The 21,610-nt window shown below is 40.3% G+C and overlaps 1 protein-coding gene across 3 annotated transcripts in view; it reads left to right on the top strand.

The window, feature by feature from the left end:
• Window positions 1–21,610, top strand: part of LLPH (LLP homolog, long-term synaptic facilitation factor) — a 168,874-nt gene that overhangs the window by 22,321 nt on the left and 124,943 nt on the right. Inside the window, exon 4 of one of the 3 annotated variants that reach the window (XM_017674021.3) lies at window positions 2,209–4,029. The exons of 1 other annotated variant lie outside the window; for it this stretch is intronic. In XM_017674021.3, the coding sequence (XP_017529510.1) occupies window positions 2,209–2,476 (268 nt within the window). In that variant the 3' untranslated portion in view covers window positions 2,477–4,029. Of the gene's footprint in view, window positions 1–2,208; window positions 4,030–21,610 lie in introns of those variants that run through there. One more of the 3 variants, XM_073215573.1, reaches the window with a different exon arrangement.

The raw sequence follows: 21,610 nt of genomic DNA, 5'->3' as shown, positions 1-21,610 counted from the left end.
TGTATCTTTCCATTCATTGTTTTTGTTAATCCCCGAGGCAGTCCTTTAAGGTAGTTATCTTTTCCCCCATTACACAGAGAAGAGAATGGGAAGCTAAGGGGCCCACAGGAAGCTTTTCAGTTAGCATGGAGATTCAAATATTAAGCTGCCTGACACGGAAGCCCAGCCTCATGTCACTAGAATGTGTCACCACCTGACGACGAAAAGTGGAACTGAGGGAGATTTCTTTCTTACCAGTTTGCGTTATGGTTGAATAGGTGTAACATGTGCATGATCAATTCAAATACACAGTCACAAGTAGGGTTCTGTCCTTCCATGCCTCTTCCCCCAGCCACACTCCCACTGGCAACCACAAATTTCCTGTATATTCTTTCAGAAATATTTTGTGCTTTTATAAACATATATGTATATATTCTTTTATATAAATGGTAGCACATTACACACACAGTTGTCTTTTTTACCACTTAATGTGTCTTGGAGGTGAGCTAAATAATTTTTTTGATAGCTGCAGAGTTGGAAATACTTCCCACTGTATGTGTGTATACCATAACTTTATTTAGCTGAAATTGATTTATTTAACTGATGCATTTATTCAACTGAGATTGATGAACCTAACAGATTATATTATCAAATGACTATTCCTATCCATGTAGTCCACCTTTAAAGACTTCCCGATGAACAAATGCCTCAACACTGGACTAGCATAAGGCCCCCAGAGTCACTAAATAGCAGATATATTTTTGAAGAAAGTTGTTTTGTTTTTTAAAAATATGACCTCTAACAGGTGTGCCTGCACATGCATACACAGACACCCACACAGGCTGCTTGCACTAGAATTAAAGGTTACCAAAGAAAGGTAGTGTTCAAGAAGCTAGTAGTGTTTATAGGGTCCTTAAGCCTCTTCAACAGTAGTTGAACAATGAAACATAGTTCATTCTGTCGTCTGTTTAAAACTCAACTCTCTTTGGGGTAGGATGAGTTGGATCTGTAAGAAAAAAGTAGGCATAGATCAGCCTTCCAGGAGAGAAAGAGAAGGAACTAATAACAAAAGAAGGAATCCCAAAATCTTTAAAGATAGAGAAAAACTCCCTTCTAATCCAGTAAAGTTCAGTCTCTTTGGATCGAAAGAATTCTTTGGGGTTGAAGTGAGTACTGCTCTGCTGTCTGTGTCGATACCTTATTAAGATGAATTATAACTTTAAAAGTGCTTAAGAGTTCCCCCCAAAATGGAATTCATATCCCACTAACTTCATTTGCTCCCCAGAAGTTATAAGGAGCTTGTTGATAGAGAGAGAGAAAATGAGAGAACACAGCAGTTATTTTCCCAATATCTACTTGCATTTGAGGTCGGGCCCTGTGTAGAATTTCCAGGATATCAGTGGAACATCTCTGATGATAGGCTTTCAAATAGTCCACATACTTTCATTTTGCCTCTGTCATAGGTTTCCTGTTTAAATGGCAATCTACTAAGGATCTATCCAGTATTTCCAGTATTGCACTTTTATTTCCACATATATGTTGTTAATGGAATTTTGCCCCCTGTCCAGCGCTCTTCCAATCTACTGCAAGCAGCCTATGTCGGGAAGTCCAAGGACCTGGGGGCTGGTCTCCTGCAGTACCAGCTGCCTTCACTGCTTCTCCCCATGCCATGCTCACACCATGCCACATCCTGCTCCATCTCTCATCTAAAGGCTATGATATTATCCTCTGGAAAGGTGGAGACCTCTTCATTTGCTGGTTGCAAAAGATCTCAGAAGTCTGATATGGAAGCATAGGGGCAGAGGGTGACTTAAAGCAGAAGCTACCAGAATGAAGGAGCTATCTGTGACATATGAAAAAATGGAGTGAGCTGGATTATGTAGAATCATGGTTTTAGATGTAGAAGAAATCTTAGAGGTCATCTAGTCTAGTGGTTCCTGAGCCTGGCAAGAGCATGAACTGAGAAATATTAAAATACATATTATATACATACATACACAGGCAGGAATGAATTTACACCACACCATGCAGGTGCAAGAAATGCCATGTCATTTATCTAAGTCAAATGAAAGCCCTTCTGACCAAGGTAGGGGTTCAGACCCTTCTTCTCTTTGGGTTGTGTAAGTGTTCCTGGGGACTTTTGCATGGCCATAATAGTCAACTATTGATGCAATGATGTATTGCAAGCTCAGTGACTTATAACAATAAATTTATTTCTTATGTTCACAGGTCTGAGGTTGAGCTCAGGTGTGCTGCACAAGTCATTCATTTTCCTTTAACCAACAGCTGTCGAGAACATGTTCTTCTCATGGAAAATGCCAGGAATGCAAGAGATCATAAAAAAACCTACTCAAGTCCACTCCAAGCCTCTGCTTCATTCACACCCATCAGAATAAGTCATGTGCCCAAGGCCAGTGGCAGTGGGGGAGTATCCCCACCACAGTGGGAGGGCACTGCAAAGTTACGTGACCAAAGGCCTGGGCGCGTAGTCCTATGACAGATGAGGAAACTTATTGGAGCAGTGACGCTTACCTTCATCTGGCTCCTGAGACATCTTACTGCCTGCCTCATTGGGGATTCCTGCCATGTTTCTTCTGTGGGTCCTTCTTTTCCCAGTCTTTATTCAAGCATTCAGCACTGGCAATTCCCAGGGCTGCTTCCTTTGCATTCTTCTCTATTTGCTTATATCCCCTTGTTCGTCACATGGGAGACTCGGCTCTATGTGCCAAGGGCCTCCACGTTTCCATCTCCAGCCAGTTCGGAGCTCCAGATGCCTGAATCTCCACAGATGCCCAACAGACATCTTAGACTCAGCATGGCCCTTCCAGAGCTGCTCTCCCTACAGCCCTCTCTCTTTCAGTGACTGGAAAGTCCACCCTCCTGTCATTCAAGTCAACAGTCTTGGAGTCATCTTGAGTCATCTCTTTCCCCACATGCCCTTATCTGATCTCCAGGCAAATCCAAAAAAAAAAAATCCAGAACCTTGCCCCTTCTTACCACCCTCACTGACCACCCGCTTTGTATGAGCCCTGGTACCTGTCACCTGGACCACTTGGATAGCCTCCTAACAGGTCTCCTTGCTTCTCCTTTGCCACCCACAGTCTAGTCAGAGTAATCCTTTTGAGATGTAATTCACATAAAGTTACTCTTCTGCTCAAAACCCTATTTCACACAAATTAAAACCCCAAATCTTTGCAATGCCCTGCAACACTGTCCATCTGTTCCTAACATCACATCTGATGATGGTCTCCTACTGTTCTCCCCCTAACTCACTCTGCTTCATCCATCCAGCCTCCTTGTTTCTTGAACACCATGTGTCCTCTGCCTTGTTAGCTTGGCTTTCTCTTCTCAGATCCTCTTTGTGCAGATACCTGCTTGTTCAGACATCTGCCCCAGGTAGCTCCCTCACCTCTATCTAATGTTCGCTCAAACGTTACCTTCCCAGTGGGACCAAATGTGGCCAGTATGTTTAATACTGAACCTGATGCCTGCCCCCGGTCCTGAGAGAGTATTCATGATTCCCCTTAACTGGTTCTGCTCTTTTTATTTATATATTTATTTATTTTTATTTTGTTATCATTAATCTACAATTACATGAAGAACATTATGTTTACTAGGCTCTCCCCTATCCCAAGTCCCCCCCACAAACCCCATTACAGTCACTGTCCATCAGCATAGTAAGATGTTGTAGAATCACTACTTGTCTTCTCTGTGTTGCAAAGCCCTCTCCTTTCCCCCACCCCCACATTATACATGCTAATCATAATACCCCTTTCTTCTTCCCTACCCTTATCCCTCCCTACCCTCCCGTTCTCCCTGGTCTCTTTCCCTTTGGTAACTGTAGTCCATTCTTGGGTTCTGTGATTCTACTGCTGTTTTGTTCCTTCAGTATTTCTTTTGTTCTTATACTCCACAGATGAGTGAAATCATTTGGTATTTGTCTTTCTCTGCTTGGCTTATTTCACTGAGCATAATACCCTCTAGCTCCATCCATGTTGTTGCAAATGGTAGGATCTGTTTTCTTCTTATGGCTGAATAATATTCCATTGTGTATATGTACCACATCTTCTTTATCCATTCATCTACTGATGGACACTTAGGTTGCTTCCATTTCTTGGCTATTGTAAATAGTGCTGCAATAAACATAGGGGTGCATCTGTCTTTTTCAAACTGGAGTGCTGCATCCTTAGGGTAAATTCCTAAAAGTGGAATTCCTGGGTCAAATGGTAAGTCTATTTTGAGCATTTTGAGGAACCTCCATACTGCTTTCCACAATGGTTGAACTAATTTACATTCCCACCAGCAGTGTAGGAGGGTTCCCCTTTCTCCACAGCCTCACCAACATTTGTTGTTTCTCTTTTGGATGGTGGCCATCCTTACTGGTGTGAGGTGATATCTCATTGTGGTTTTAATTTGCATTTCTCTGATAACTAGCGATGTGGAGCATCTTTTCATGTGTCTCTTGGCCATCTGAATTTCTTCTTTGGAGAAGTGTCTGTTCAGCTCCTTTGCCCATATTTTAATTGGGTTATTTGCTTTTTGTTTGTGAGGTGCATGAGCTCTTTATGTATTTTGGATGTCAAGCCTTTATCAGGTCTGTCATTTACAAATATATTCTCCCATACTGTAGGGTACCTTTTTGTTCTATTGATGGTGTCCTTTGCTGTACAGAATCTTTTCAGCTTGATATAGTCCCACTTGTTCATTTTTGCTTTTGTTTTTCTTGCCCAGGGAGATATATTCATGAAGAAGTCACTCATGTTTATGTCCAAGAGATTTTTGCCTATGTTTTTTTCTAAGAGTTTTATGGTTTCATGACTTACATTCAGATCTTTGATCCATTTTGAATTTACTTTTGTGTGTGGGGTTAGACAGTAATCCAGTTTCATTCTCTTACATGTAGCTGTCCAGTTTTGCCAGCACCATCTGTTGAAGAGACTGTCATTTCCCCATTGTATGTCCATGGCTCCTTTATTGAATATTAATTGACCATATATGTTTGGGTTAATGTCTGGAGTCTCTAATCTGTTCCACTGGTCTGTGGCTCTGTTCTTGTGCCAGTACCAAATTATCTTGATTACTATGGCTTTGTAGTAGAGTTTGAAGTTGGGGAGTGAGATCCTCGCCATTTTATTCTTCTTTCTCAGGATTGCTTTGGCTATTCGGGGTCTTTGGTGTTTCCATATGAATTTTTGAACTATTTGTTCCAGTTCATTGAAGAATGCTGTTGGTAATTTGATAGGGATTGCATCAAATCTGTATATTGCTTTGGGCAGGATGGCCATTTTGACAATATTAATTCTTCCTAGCCAAGAGCATGGGATGAGTTTCCATTTCTTAGTGTCCTCTTTAATTTCTCTTAAGAGTGTCTTGTAGTTTTCAGGGTATATGTCTTTCACTTCTTTGGTTAGGTTTATTCCTAGGTATTTTATTCTTTTTGATGCAATTGTGAATGGAATTGTTTTCCTGATTTCTCTTTCTATTGGCTCATTGTTAGTGTATAGGAAAGCCACAGATTTCTGTGTGTTAATTTTGTATCCCGCAACTTTGCTATATTCCAGTATCAGTTCTAGTACTTTTGGAGTGGAGTCTTTAGGGTTTTTTATGTACAATATCATGTCATCTGCAAATAGTGACAGTTTAACTTCTTCTTTACCAATCTGGATTACTTGTATTTCTTTGTTTTGTCTAATTGCCGTAGCTAGGACCTCCAGTACTATGTTAAATAACAGTGGGGAGAGTGGGCATCCCTGTCCTGTTCCTGATTTCAGAGGAAAAGCTTTCAGCTTCTCGGTGTTCACTATGATGTTGGCTGTGGGTTCATCGTATATGGCCTTTATTATGTTGAGGTACTTGCCCTCTATACCCATTTTGCTGAGAGTTTTTATCATGAATGGATGTTGAATTTTGTCGAATGCTTTTTCAGCATCTATGGAGATGATCATGTGGTTTTTGTCTTTCTTTTTGTTGATGTGGTGGATGATGTTGATGGATTTTCGAATGTTGTACCATCCTTGCATCCCTGGGATGAATTCCACTTGGTCGTGGTGTATGATCCTTTTGATATATTTTTGAATTCGGTTTGCTAATATTTTATTAGGTATTTTTGCATCTATGTTCATCAGGTATATTGGTCTGTAATTTTCTTTTTTGGTGGGGTCTTTGCCTGGTTTTGGTATTAGGGTGATGTTGGCTTCATAGAATGAGTTTGGGAGTATTCCTTCCTCTTCTATTTTTTGGAAAACTTTAAGGAGAATGGGTATTATATCTTCTCTGTATGTCTGATGAAATTTCAAGGTAAATCCATCTGGCCCGGGTGTTTTTTTCTTGGGTAGTTTTTTGATTGCCGCTTCAATTTCTTTGCTAGTAATTGGTTTGTTTAGATTTTGTGTTTCTTCCTTGGTCAGTTTTGGAAAGTTGTATTTTTCTAGGAAGGTGTCCATTTCTTCTAGGTTTTCCAGCTTCTTAGCATATAGGTTTACATAGTAGTCTCTAATAATTCTTTGTATTTCTGTTGGGTCTGTCATGATGTTTCCTTTCTCATTTCTGATTCTCATTCTTTAAATATGCCTGGATTGCTATATACTTTCCTCTTGAGACTGCTTTCGCTGCGTCCCGCAGAAGTTGGGGCTTTGTGTTGTTGTTGTCATTTATTTCCATATATTGCTGGATCTCCATTTTAATTTGGTCGTTGATCCATTGACTATTTAGAAGCGTGTTGTTAAGCCTCCATGTGTTTGTGAGCCTTTTTGCTCTCTTGGTACAATTTATTTCTAGTTTTATACCTTTGTGGTCTGAAAAGTTGGTTCGTAGGATTTCAGTCTTTTTGAATTTACTGAGGCTCTTTTTGTGGCCTAGTATGTGGTCTATTCTGGAGAATGTTCCATGTGCACTTGAGAAGAATGTGTATCCTGTTGCTTTTGGGTGTAGAGTTCTATAGATGTCTATTAGGTCCATCTGTTCTAGTGTGTTGTTCAGTGCCTCTGTGTCCTTACTTATTTTCTGTCTGGTGGATCTGTCCTTTGGAGTGAATGGTGTGTTGAAGTGTTCTAAAATGAATGCATTGCAGTCTATTTCCCCCTTTAGTTCTGTTGGTATTTGTTTCACATATGCTGGTGCTCCTGTGTTGCGTGCATATATATTTAGAATGGTTATATCCTCTTGTTGGACTGAGCCCTTTATCATTATGTAATGTCCTTTTTTATCTCTTGTTACTTTCTTTGTTTTGAAGTCTATTTTGTCTGATACTAATACTATAACACCTGCTTTTTTCTCCCTATTGTTTGCATGAAATATCTTTTTCCATCCCTTGACTTTTAGTCTGTGCATGTCTTTGGGTTTGAGGTGAGTCTCTTGTAAGCAGCATATGGATGGGTCTTGTTTTTTTCTCCATTCAGTGACTCTGTCTTTTGATTGGTGCATTCAGTCCATTTACAATTAGGGTGATTATCGATAGGTATGTACTTATTGCCATTTCAGGCTTTAGATTCGTGGTTACCAAAGGTTCCAGGTTACTTTCCTTACTCTCTAAGAGTCTAACTTAACTCACTTAGTATGCTGTTACAAACACAATCTAAAGGTTCTTTTCTATTTCTCCTCCTTTTTCTTCCTCCTTTATTCTTTATATATTAGGTATCAAATTCTGTACTTTTTATCTATCCCTTGATTGACTTTGGGGATAGTCAATTTAATTTTGCATTTGCCTCGCAATCAGCTGCTCCACCCTCCCTACCGTGATTTTACTACCTCTGGTACAGCTATCCAACCCTAGGAACACTTCCATCTATAGCAGTCCCTCCAAAATAGACTGCAGAGATGATTTGTGGAAGGTAAACTCTCTCAGCTTTTGCTTATCTGGAAATTGTTTAATCCCTCCTTCAAATTTAAATGATAATCTTGCTGGATAAAGTAATCTTGGTTCCAGGCCCTTCTACTTCATGGCATTTAATACATCATGCCACTCCCTTCTGGCCTGTAAGGTTTCTGCTGAGAAGTCTATGTTAGTCTGATGGGCTTTCCTTTGTATGTGATCTTATTTCTGCCTCTGGCTGCTTTTAACAGTCTGTCCTTATCCTTGATCTTTCCCATTTTAGTTCCTATGTGTCTTGCTGTTGTCTTCCTTGGGTCCCTTGTGTTGGGGGATCTGTAGATCTCCATGGCCTGACAGACTATGTCCTTCCCCAGATTGGGGAAGATTTCAACAACTACCTCCTCAAAGACACTTTCTATCCCTTTCTCTCTCTCTTCTTCTTCTTCGGGTATCCCTATAATGCGAATATTGTTCCGCTTGGATTGGTCACACAGTTCTCTCAATATTCTTTCATTTTTAGAGATCCTTTTTTCTCTCTGTGCCTCAGCTTCTTTGTATTCCTCTTCTCTAGTTTCTATTTCATTTATTGTCTCCTCCACCATATCCAACCTGCTTTTAACACCTTCCATTGTGCTTTTTAACGATTGGATCTCTGACCTGAATTCATTCCTGAGTTCTTGGGTGTCTTTCTGTACCTCCATTAGGATGTTGATGATTTTTATTTTGAACTCCCTTTCAGGAAGAGTCACGAGGTCCATATCATTTAAATCTTTCTCGGGAGTTGTATTAACAATTTTACTCTGGACAAGGTTCCTTTGGTGTTTCATGTTTGTATATGGCCCCTCTAGTGTCCAGAGGCTCTATTCTGGAGCTGCTGAGCCCCTGAAGCAATGTCGGGGGTCGCAGGGGAGCGGTACTGGTGCCTAGGGTTAGGAAAGAGTTGTTCCCCGCCTCCTGGCTGCTGTGCCTGTCTCCACTGCCTGAGCCAGTGGGCCGGTCACACAGGTATAAGTTTTTGTCTCAGAGCAGCCAGATATGGATCCCTGCTTTCCACAAGCAGCCGGAGTCCCGGTCTCCCCAGGAACTCTGCCTGTATTAACTTTCGAACCCAGTAGTCATGCGAGTCGCATGAAAGCACCATGAAATGTAGGTGTGTGCTCCCAGAGCAGATCTCCGGAGCTAGGTATTCAGCAGTCCCAAGCCTTCCACTCCCTCCCTGCTCTGTTTGTCTTCCTCCCGCCGGTGAGCTGGGGTGGGGGAGGGGCTCGGGTCCCACGGAGCCAAAACTCTGGTACGTTACCCCATTCCACGAGGTCTGCTCTTTTCTCCAGGTATGTGCAGTCTGATGCCATCCTCTTTGCTGTTGCTCTCTCAGGATTAGTTGCACCAATTAAATTTTCTAATTGTATCCAGTTTTAGGAGGAAGCCTCTGTCTCTCCTCTCACACAGCCATCTTTAATCCCTCTTCGATCTGCTCTTTTTCCATAACATTTATCACCTTCGAACAGTGTATCATTTGCTAATTTATTATGCTTACTGTTTATAGGAGGACAATTTGTCCAACAGATTGAGGTAAGAAGTCTTGAGGAAGGGACATCTTTTTTGTATTCAGACTAGAGTTCCATATTTGCTAGCAGTAACCTTCACTTGGTGCAAATCCATAGATTACTGATAGAATCCACTTCTTTTTCTCATTCGCCCATGATAATAAGAGTAGGACTATTTGATTTCTAATCAACTATAAACACCATTGTAAATGTGGGCACTGAAATTTCAACAACAGTTGCAGACATGGACACTGAAGTCCACAATTAGATGTGATCAGCTGATAAGATTGTATTGATGTTTATTTTAGCTTAAAGGAAAGCACTCAGCTTCAAGTCTGGGGGATGTTTGTAACACTGTTACTTGTACACCTTGTGAAACAAAGCAGAAGTCATGCTCTTCCCTCCAACCCCTCAGCGCCCAACAGATTAAGTTCAAAGTATGAAATAAGCAGGTTGAAAGAAAACGGAAACTGCTATTTATTGATCACCTAATAAATGCCAATTGTTTTTATATGCATCATCTCATTTATTGTCCAACAAAACTACTGAGTTTTTCCCCACATTTACAGAACAGAACAATAAAACGAAGTCTTCCCAAGGTCACATAGAAAGTGGTTGAATTTAAAAAAATTTTTTACTTGACAAATCTCAAACTTTAAGAAAAGTTATAAGAATGGCACAAAGAGATCTATATTATTCACCCAGCCCAGAGACTCCATTTAAATCTCACCAGTTTTCCCAGTAATGTCTTTTATAGCGAACAATCTAATCCAGGGACACATGTTGCACTCAATCATGTTTTCTAGTCCCTTTATTCTGGAATAGGTCCTCAGTCTTGCCATGGCCTTGACATTTCTGAAGATTATACACCTGTCGTTTTGTAGGATGTCCCTTAAGTTGTGTTTTCTGATGTTTTCTCAAGCTTAGACTCCAATATGAGTTTCTGGCTAGGATACCATGGATACTAAGATATCATGGATGCTGTGTTCTTGTCACTGCATCTTCTTGCAAGGCATGTGGTGTCTGTCCTGTGACTGGTGGTGTTAACTTTGACCTCTTGATGAAGACTGTGGTGTCTGCCTATCACTGCTGCATAGTTACTTTCCTCCCCATTATTAATAAATATTTTCTGTGGAGACACTTTGAGACTATACAAAATCTCATTCTTCACTCACTTTTACCCACTAGTTTTGACACCCATTGTTGTTTCTTGCAAGAGTTAATTATGTCTGTGATGATTGGCATATGATGGCTTTCTAATTCCATAATTGATTCTGTATGTATTGGCTGGCTCTCTATTTTAAGGAAGGACTTTCTCTTCTCTCTTCATTCATTCATTCATTCATTCATTCATATCAGTGTGGACTCATGAATTCCTACTTATGAAATGGATTAAAATCTATTATTGTCATTTTTATTTTGATGCTCAAATTGTCCAAGATTTGAACAGTGGGAACCCTTCACAGTGGTTTCGGATCCCTGTCTTCTAGATCTGGATTTTCTTTCATTATACCATTTATGTTATGTTAAATAGATATATAAAGGAAAAAATAAATGCAGAATTAGAAAAACAATGAGGTAGATGGTGCATGGGATAGGTTAGGTACTCAAGATTTGAAATAATCAAACTCCTTATTATATCCTGGGTTTGTCATGTCTTAATTGAATGATATTGGGCAAGTTGTCTACCTTGCTATGCCCTCATTTACTTATTTGTAGAGTGGAGATGATAAGATTTAGGTTACTAGGGTGTAAGAATTACAAAAGATAATGTGTTGTATTTGAAAGATGTGACACAGTGCCTGGTACACAAATAGTATGCAATAAATGGTAGCGATTATAAATAACTGTGAGCCACACTCTTCTCACCTTCCAAATGGTGGCAAAAATCTACCTCACAGAATCCTTAAAAAGATTAGATGAAGTAATGTGTGTCAAACCACCTAGTACATGTAAGTTTTAGAAAATTTAACTATTATTACTATCGCTGTTATTCTCTGAGCTTCCGTTTCCTTGTCTTTTAAAGGACAGACTCTCCATGTCACGGATTTGTTGAAAAGCTTAAATGAAATTTCGTGTGTAAAACTCTTAGCCCAGGGCCCAGTACTGAGAATGTACACATAAATAGAAAGTATTGTTACTGCAAAACAGACTGAAGAATGCCTGGAAAAGTCTGGCAGAGGGAAAATACCACTTCACCCGAGGAAAATCACGCATGCTCTTGTGTGCGCGTCCGCGGGAAGCCAGTGACCATTACTGCTTACCGCTCTCAGAGTCTGGCTGCTTGTTTCCTGGATCACTGCTCCGGCCTCTGGATTGAAGGAGAGGGCATACTTAAATGTAATCGGTTTGGTCAAGTGCAGTGATTTAGAGATGCACTCACATTCCCTAATCTCATTTCTATCCACTTTCCTCTAACAGGGATCTATTAGCTTCCCCACTGATTTACTTCACTTCCTGTAATAAAAGAGCACTCAGAAGTGATACGAGAGACACTGAGGTGGTCACTGAGGTATGGGCACCTCCGCTGAAATGTATAGAAGGCCGTCTCAATAGAAAAAGCAACAGCTCTGCATTCATATTTGTAAGTTAATAAGCCCTGCTTTAAATTTTCCTTTTTCATTTCAGAACAAAGAGCATTCAGCAGGTCTGCAGCCAGGCAACTGAAACGCCAAATTAGTTTTATCCTTTGTAACTAAGACTGATGACATTGGACATTTAGGTCTCAAAAATTGGTAACTAGTGCTTGGAAAACCCCCCCAAGTGGTTGTTTCAGGGAAAGGGTGAGGTGGCTTGGTGCCAGCCTGCTACTATCCCTTCTCCTTCATTCATAAATTCGTTCTACAAAAATGAAGTAGTCAGTTCAGTGCTTAAAACACCGCTGGATGGCGCTGAGGCTCAGAGACTCCAAGAAGGAATCCAAAGCCACTTGGGCTTGGTGTGCTGGGCATTGCAGTCAACACACTATCCTGATTATTTAAATTCTCACAACAATTTTGAGTGGTAAACACTATTATTGCCTCCGTTTACAGAAAACTGAGGTAAAGAAAATGCTTTTCTAAGATCGCAGGCAGTGGCTCAATGAGAATTCACACGGAGGCAGCCTGACCCTGGAGTTCAAGCTTGTATCCTCTGAATACCAGAGGGACTCCAGTTTTGTTATTTCTGCTCTTTTGTTTGTGATTGGTGTATGTGATTACCGGAGCTGTGGTTTGCACTGGGAATTCACTTGGAACCGAGTAAGGAATGACATCAGCCGCGGAACCACGTGGTTCCGTCCCCTGACGCCCCCTCGCGGCCCACGCGGGTCCTGTTTCTCAGACTGACTCCCCTGCCTGCAGAGGGCGGGCGGTGCTGCAGCATTTCATCATAAAGCTGCTAAGTGTCTGTTCTATGACTTTGTTTCTTTCAGTAATGATACCTGGCTACCTGACTTGAGTTTAATTATTTAAACTCCCTGGCCTCTGCTTCTGAATCTGTACTCTGAAGGTTATTGGAGATGTTCTATAATATTCCTTCCAGCTCGGACCTCCGAGTTCCTAAATGGCTGGCTGGGTAACTTACTATGTTACTCAACCTCTGCAGAAATCTCTCTGCCACTGCCCTTCTTTGGCTCTTCATTCCCATTGTCTTTCTTTCTATCCTTTCTCGCTTGCTTTTTTTCTCCTTTCTCGTGCTTATTCCCTCCCTTCCTCCTTTCTTCCTCGTGCTTTCTGTTCTCTGCTGCTTTCATTTCGCCCTCTCCGCACTCATCCTTCCTGTCTCTGACTTGCTGTCTCTCCTTTTCCCTCCCTCTTTTTCCTCTCTCTCTGAATGTTCTCTGCCTTCCATCTCTTCCTTACCCTTTCCTTTTTCTTTCTTTCATTGAATACAACACACCTCGTTTTTCCTTTGCTGCACTGTTTAGCTACAAGTAGATCCTTGGAGAGTAACAGAAGGATTGATCAAAGGAACTCAGAAGGTGGTACATTTCTTTCAAAAAAGAGAAATGAATACCTGGGATGGTTAGAAGTTTAGGTGCTGAAAATAAATTATCTCAGCTTCTCTGTGCTGCACAGATAATCTCATCATTGTCATTGCAAATATGTTTGAGGTTCTAATTCAGCAGAAGCAATTTTTATTGGGTGTGTTGTGTTTTGGGTGTTGTTTAGAGTAATCTGGGTTCCTTCGTAAAGTACAGATAGCACTTCCACATTGGCAGTTACATGTAGAAAACTTAAAACAAGAGAATGATCCCTTAAAAGACCCAGACCCAAACTTCTCTGTGAGTATATCACATTGAAAATTCAAATTATATCAGTTGGACTTGGGGCCTGAATGGACATGGTCAATGATGTCACTATTTTATCTTGTATTCTTTCTCTGTGCTTCACAGATCTATTTTGTATCCCTTGATTTTCACTTAAATTACTCAAAACTTAACCTCTTCTAAAAGGCTTCTTTTTTAGCCCAGCTATCTGAGGTAGAAAAACTACTATTTTGTATTAGATAATGTATCTTCCATTTCCCTACTGATACACGGGCATCAGTTAGATTTTAGCTGTATCTTTAGGGTTGCATGATCTTTCAGGAAACAACCATTTTTTTTCCAGGCCCCTTTTCTGTGCCAACTGAAGTGAGACAGGCCTTTTAAAATAAAAGTGTTTGGGTACAACCTTTATTTTAAAAAATCAATCATGCTTATAGGAGCTGTTTGTTTAAAATTCTTGTGGCCTGAGACTTTATACTGTGTGTTCTTGTAAACACTTAGATCCTTTCAAAGTTTCCATTCTTGTTTCTTAGAAGGAGAGACTGATAGCTAAAATCATCATTATGCTTCCAATATTATTGCATAAGCCACAACAGTATGTTTAAGACATGTAAATACACCTCTGTGTGATGTAAAGGGGTGAAAGAATTGTCTTTGAGTCCTCATTTCTACCAACTTTTCCACACAATCTTTTGGAAGGACCTGAGATAGCCATAGCATTTGAAAGGGGCTAAATTAATATTTGGTTCAAGAGTGACTCTACCCTTCTCTCAGAATCTTGGATTCCTAGACTCAAAATATACAACAGGTTTGGAATTTAATTTAACTCTTGGAAAATAGTTTCTTTGTAAATTTTTTAATAAAAAAGAGATTTCAAAGTCTGATCAGGTGGTCTCCACACAGAGACCTACAGGCCATTTCCTGATTTGGGCACGACCCCTTGTGTGAAAGGACCATGGCTGCTCAGTCCCAGCTTAACTGAACAGCTGGGGTGGCTCTGAGGCCCTTCGGCTGATGCAGGCTTACATTCAAAATGCCCAGGCCCGTGGGAGCTCCACACTCAGAGCAGCTGCACAGGGGGCCAGGCAGGATGATAAATGGGCTCATTAGTGCTGTGTGGAATATCCATAGAGGTCTTTTGCTTTGGAGACAGAGAAAACATTAAAGAGGAGAAGAAGCTTAGCTGCAGAAAGACAAGTGAAAGTAGAAAGATGCCACGAAACAAGCCTGCACTTGGTGGGGAGGCGAGAAAAGAAGACGACACTGGACCTGCTTCTCAAGAGTGGACCTCAGAGAGAACTTGCTCAGAAAGTTGCTGGTGAAGGTGAGCTATCCGCAGCCTGCATCAACATCATGGCTTCTGAAGGGGGTGAACAAGACCTGTCAACTGCTCTCTTTACAGATTTCGTTTTTGCTCCAACACCTAACACCTCCTCTCTTCTCTTCAGCTTCACCCTATTGGGAACACTCAGTGCTCTTGAGATGGTGTTTCCATGGAGACACAGCTGCTCAGGCCTGCTCCCCCCCATTGTTCTGATGCTCAGGTAGAGAAAGGCACCTCACTGCAGTCACAGGACACTCTGATTCCTGGCACACAGGTGGCTTAGGCTTCATTCAGGTCATTAGGAGCACTGCTGTTCAAAACCCAGACGCCTTGTGATTCTCAAAGAGAAATGAATACCTGGGATGGTTAGAGGTTTGGGCACTGAAAATAAATTATCTCAGCTTCTCTGTGTTGCACAGATAATCTCATCACCGTCATTGCAAATATGATTGCGGTTCTAATTCAACATAAGCAATTTTTATGGGGCGTGTTGTGTTTGGGGTGTTGTTTAGAGTAATCTGGGTTCCTTCGTATAGTACAGATAGTACTTCCACATTGGCAGTTCTATTTAGAAAACTTGGAACAAGAGAATGATCCCTTAAAAGACCCAGACCCAAAATTCTCTGTGAGTGTATCACGTTGAAAATTCACAAATTCCATCAGCTGGATTTGGGGCCTGAATGGACATGGTCAGTGATGTCCGACTTGGACGTCCTTTTATGAAAAAGGAAAGCGGACGTCCTTTTATCTTAAAGGCGGGCCACTGTTGGAGCCACGAATGTATGGAGTGTGCTTTGTCCTGAAAACACAACTTTTAAAATCAAGGTCTCTCAATCAAGAGTCATTTAACAAACGGCCAATAGATGGCACCATGCGCACCTGCTATCGGATCCAAGGCTGAGAATATTTATCTTCTCAGAGCTCTTCTCAAAATATTAAGCAAAACTTTGACTGAAATGCAACTGTATTTGGACAAGCAGGTTTATTTTACTTTAGTGCTTTGTTATTAGAAACATACATATGTGTGTGTATATATTTTACTATCAAACCCTAAAGTTATGGAAAGTATCCTTGATGGTTAGGATGGACTGTAAACTTTTACAGTGTTTGCAGGCAGATTTTTCAATTTTGTATTTAAGCTAACTTTTTCTTAATATGAGATTTAGTGGTTATGTGTCATACCATTGCTCAGTAAAACTCAGGAGAATATTTTTCATGATCTAAATAAATACCCCTGTAAAAGAAACTCATTCATAGAAGGAGAAGGAGAAATGCAGTGTAATGCATTGTGTACTTTTTAAAGCAACAACATAAACAAATGTTTTCATTCCAATTAATGCATCTATGTAGAGATCTATGCACACAAACACATACAGCTCTTCGTTAAGATTAACAAATATATGGAAATGGTTTAGTATAAGAATGCAAGCCCTATTTCAGACTCCATTCCACCCCCAAACCTGAAGGTTTCAGAGTAGAAAATGACTCTTAGAATTCAGTTGTAGATACAGCATTTGGAAGAGAAGCTAACCCTTAACTAAACAAGCCATTGCCTCGGGTGGAAGTCTGAACAAACCTTCAACTATCCCTTTGTGGGAATTCTTGCTGGATAAGTACATCAAAAATGATGTGGTGGAGTACCAACAAAAACTGCTGAGCAGCTTGGAGGGTCAAAGACTGGAGCTGAATGCCAAACCTGTATTTGGAACAGAAGCAAAGTCGGGGCCATTTATGAGATGGGTATTAATTAAAGACACCAAAGTTCCAGAGGCACACACGAAAGGAGAAGCCACGGAAACGCTCAAGACTCCGGCCGAAAGGTGCACACACGGTCATGAGAACTTGTAAGCAGGATTACAAGGTGGGCTTCCTGGATGAACCTTGTTGGCTTGCCATTTTATTCTGTTTGAAGATGCAAGATCCACCTTCAAGGATGTTCCTTTCCCCTTCTTTATCAAGGCACTCACTTTTGTTTTTTTTTTGTAGGAGGTCTTTGACAGATGTACTGTGCTTTTTTTAATCACAAATATTGACCTGGATCATTAATACAGACTTTATTTCATTTCTTTGACCTAGAGTTGTATCTTACACAAAATAAAGTAATCATTCTTTGAGAGTTAGCCTCGGGGGTGTCCAGAGATGATGAGGTATTGGGTTTCTGTGGGGATTTCAGGCGTTGGGTTGCAGGCTGGTTTGCGGGAGCCCTCAGGAATTGAGCGGGAGTAGGAAAGGAAAGAGGAGAGCAGTCCCAGCCAGCGGCACACATGCCCGTGGTCTGATGATAGCAGTGCTGGGGGTCTCAGTGTCACCGGGAGTGCTGAGGTGTTGGGGGGAAATGCTTTTGTGTGTGTGATGTCTGGAAGCAGATCCGAAGGTAGACGGTTTTAGGAGGCTTTGTATCACCCTTCCCTGACGCAGACATGTTTTCATCAGCTCACTGGCCTTGGTGCACGTGGATGAAAACAGTAAAACGGAGGCCAAGAGCTGAGCCATGTTGACTTCAGTTGAATTCGAAATATGAGGAGAAAGAAATATTAGAGTTTACCAAATGGAAACAGAAACTAGTCTGTGGGAAAAGTAGTTTTATTTTCAATCTTCCAAGTTGATATTTCAAATGGCAAACCATGAAAAGTAATATAAAGACTATTGAGGAATTGCCTGAAATGCATGAAGAGGTACTGGGCCATTGGTCCAGCAAACAGTTAATCATGAGAGTAATATTGCTTTAGTGTTCCACAGGAATGTTTAAGACTTTTAAGGGAAAGAAGCACAGAGAGAAAACATACCTAATTTGCTCCTAAATGTCTAAAGGAAGCTGAATCTGATTGCTTCCACCTCACAAGGGAGCTAAAGATGTTGGAAAGTCTGGGAGTTTCTTCAGTTCATTCAACAAAGAAGTATTATTGTATAGTTCTAGTTTGGGTATCAGATCTAGTTTTGAGCTGATTCTCCAACACATACTGTGTGATTTTCAGCGAGTTCTCTAACCTCTCTGAGCCTTACTTTGACAATCATATCTACATCAAAGATTAAATGAAAGTCCGTTAGTAATGAATGTAGAAATATTATCCTTCATACTGCTATTTATTGAATATGTACTATGTTCTAAATACAGTTCATCAATTAATTTTTTTCATAATTACTTATGCCAAAGATGCTGTTTTTAGACATTGTGTCATGGGGAGAAGCTGTTTTCCCCACACATTGAGGAAGCAAATATGTAGGAGCTAATTTGTAAGGTCCTGGGCTTATTCTTCCCTTAGCAGAAACATGAGAAGGGAAATGATTCTCATTTTCTTTACAATTTTCATTTTAAAGAGGAAGAAAGGAAGAGATATGTTGGTTGGATTTCCCTTGTATGTTTTCATTGTTATTCCTAAATTTTCTTCCAGACCCACTTCTGCTACATTTTGATATAAAATGTCTTACAGATACAAGTAGTTATTGGAGACTCTGGCCCAACACCCTGTAATGGAGCTGCTCCTTAAAATGACTGTATATTTGGGGGTTCTACTTTCACCAGCCAGTGCCTCAAATCACAGAAGAGATCAATGGTCTGGGCTTTGCTTCCTACCCTAGTCAACAGTAATAATTCATTCTATAAGAGAAAGAGAGAGAGAGAGAATGGAATCCAAACTAAAGTGAGATAAAGTACTACTACTCAACAGAGTACATTCCATATCTGTACACAGGAAGTTCTTCTCTCATGTGGCCGTCACTGTGCACCAACTATCAGTAACAACTAGAAGAATTAAACAAATTATCTTGGCTGCAAAAACTACTGCTGCAGAAATCTGTTGATGTGGAGAAACGGTAGTACCATACTTTGTCCTGCATCTGATACATAGTTCTTTATGTTTGCCTAATATCTTGGTTTTGTCTATTATAGTCTTAATTTGTAGAATTTCTATTTGGTTCTTTTTCAAACTTGCTCTGTCACTTTTTATAGTTTCCAGTTTCCCAGTGAAATTTCCAGGCTTGGCTTTTCTTTGTAAAACATAAGCACAATGGTTTTTCGTCTTCATCTGATAATTTCATTATCTCAAATGTTTCTGTATTATCTGTTATTTCTTTCAGTTGTCATTTAAGTGTCTTGCTTTCTTAGATGCCTGATAATTTTTGTCTGTGTGCTAGACACCACAGTTAGGATTACTTTGAGTACTAACTATCTATCTTCCTCTAGAGTATATCATTTTTCTTCAACCAGGAGCCTGGTAACACTACCAATCTGGGCACATCTTAATCTCCTTTCAAAGCTTAAAGTTTCCTGAACAACTCAGATGATGCTCCCTGGAAATCCACGTGAAGCCTGGGCTATTTCCAGTTCATCTGTACACTGGTCTTAAGTAAGAGAGCGTTTACCAGAGACTTTTCCTTTGTCAGGCCCTGGGCTTTTACTTTCATCCTCTTGATCCTTGGAAGCCCACTCCGAGTACAGCTTAGTTACAAAACTGTTTCTCTTGCATCAGCAAGTGGCCTTAGGGGAAAGAAGCTTTGAATCCTAGGCTTACTTCTCTGGGATTTTGTCTTCACCTAGATTTTGGCCCAGTGATTATTCACTATTTTATTAGTTCTTTGATGCTTCTGAGAAGATACTTCTGCTCTTTTAGTTCTATTTAGCGGTAAGACTGGTCTAGATGACTTAGTTCTGCCATATTTTAAGGATCGCTAGTTCTCTGGTTTGTAAAAAATGGAATTTTGAAAATGGCCATGAATCTGTGCTCAATTCAGAAAACTGTATTTAGTATGAGTATCACTGCAGAAGGCAAGCCTGATTCTTTTCCTGTAGATAGCTTCTCAAAAGTGTGGATTTCTAGGGCCCTTTTTTCAAATACAATTTGGAAGCGCCCTATTTAAAAAAATCTATAAGTGTGTTAGCTTTGCTGTGTAATAACCAACCATAATACATCCGTGGCTTACAATGATAAGCATGTAACTCTTGCATGGGTCTATGTGCTGTCTAGGGTGTAGGTGGAATTCAGGTCTGCTTCTTATGGCTTATTCTAGCAGTCAGGCTAGACGAACAGCAGTTAACTGGGGTGTGTTCTTCCCATGGCAGAAGTCTGAAGCTTGCAGAGGGGTGAGGGGATGCAAGTGATGACTTTTGAGGCCTGTGCTAGAAACTGCTACCCTGTCATTCAGCTCCTATTCTCCTACCCACAGTAAGTCATACATATTCAAGCCCATAGTGATGGGGTGGGGGAGGAATCTGAAAAATAATTTAATCTGTCAATATGAAGGTGTCTCAATTAGTTACCAGATGCTATGAGGTAGGGGTGATTACAAATTAGCAAGTATTGGGTACAGATTTGGTGATTTGAACCCATACTTTCAGGTAATAAAATTCAATGAACTTGTTTCTATCGGTTTTCTAAAGGTCCTACATACTGATGGTAACTAGAACTTTTCCACATCATTCCTACTTGCTAACCAGTATTTAAAAATAACTAATCAATTAATGAAATTTTCAAAACATTCCATATCCTAATAGACACAGCAGATACTAAATATGATCTTAATAATACTTGAAAACATTTCAATGTAATTTAATTCTTTGAATTCAATTTTTATTTCTGCTCTTCTCCTATTATATATTTTAATACATATGATCTGTTTATTCTCTGAACATTCTTTCTTCTTTTTTTTTAAAGTCCATTCCTAGTCTTACGTCATGAATACTTTAACTTTCTTAGGGTTTCAACAACAATTTTTGACCTATTTTTTTTCTTGTGGTATAGTTATTTTCTCTGCATTGTTTTCTTCTTTTTGTTTGATTAGGTGCCTTTCTTTTACATCAGAGGACTTCTTCAAGTGCCTAGTGAAAATCCTTATTGTCTGTTCACATTTATTATCTGGGCTTTAAAAGGATGATTGGAACTTCATGTATGTGGGAGGCCTTTGGACTGTTAGCTGGCGGGGCCATTTTAGGATTTTCCTCTTAGGCTAATAAGAAGACTCTTCCAATCTCCTGCCTGGATATCAGGTTCCTGAAGCCCCATGGGAGAAGGCCGTATGGTCTCAACCTAAACAATGTTACTTCTCACTTAATCCTTGTGTTTTCAATATGATACCTTTCCCCTCAACTGAGCCAAGTGTCCTCCCATCTGAAAGCCCTCTATTTCCTTCTCAAAAGAGCAGGAGCCTTCTGTGTTCTGCTGGGATGGAAGGAGGGTGGTTGACCAGCTGCATGGAGTGGGATAGAAAGATCTGATGAGAAGTTAATTTCTTCTCAAACAGACTTCCAAAACATCCTTCTGTGTTTAGCTCCATCTTAGCTACTGGAGATGCTGGCCCCACCAGTATTGGAGCCTTTCGTGGGTCCCCAGTGTCATTCAGCTTGCTTGTCACCATTCTAAGTTGTTGGCTTAGGATTTAGTTCTTAAGTCTGCTAAATGCATTTCCATTTGTCCATCAGCTTCCTAGCTTTCAAAAAAGTGTTTTTTCTTTGTCTTTTTACATGTGGGTATATGCTTTTAAAACTTTTTCTTCATTGTTGTTTCAGTTGGGTTTTGGGAGACAGCAGAGGCTATTGCCAGAATTCTACTTTTATTTTCCAGATGATCTTTATTCTACTTCATCCCATTACCTTTTTGGCCATGAATTTGTTCTCATTTTCGAGGCTTCTTCTTGCGTGCTTTGTTGCAGGCAGGAGGAATTCTGGTTTTAAGTGATAACAAGAAGTGGGAACAGGCGGTCATCTG

The sequence above is a fragment of the Manis javanica genome, chromosome 10 (genome assembly GCF_040802235.1).
Source record: "Manis javanica isolate MJ-LG chromosome 10, MJ_LKY, whole genome shotgun sequence".
In the NCBI taxonomy this organism is placed as follows: domain Eukaryota; kingdom Metazoa; phylum Chordata; class Mammalia; order Pholidota; family Manidae; genus Manis; species Manis javanica.
The sequence above is the reverse complement of the archived record's forward strand: the minus strand, read 5'-3'. Positions and strand labels throughout refer to the sequence as shown.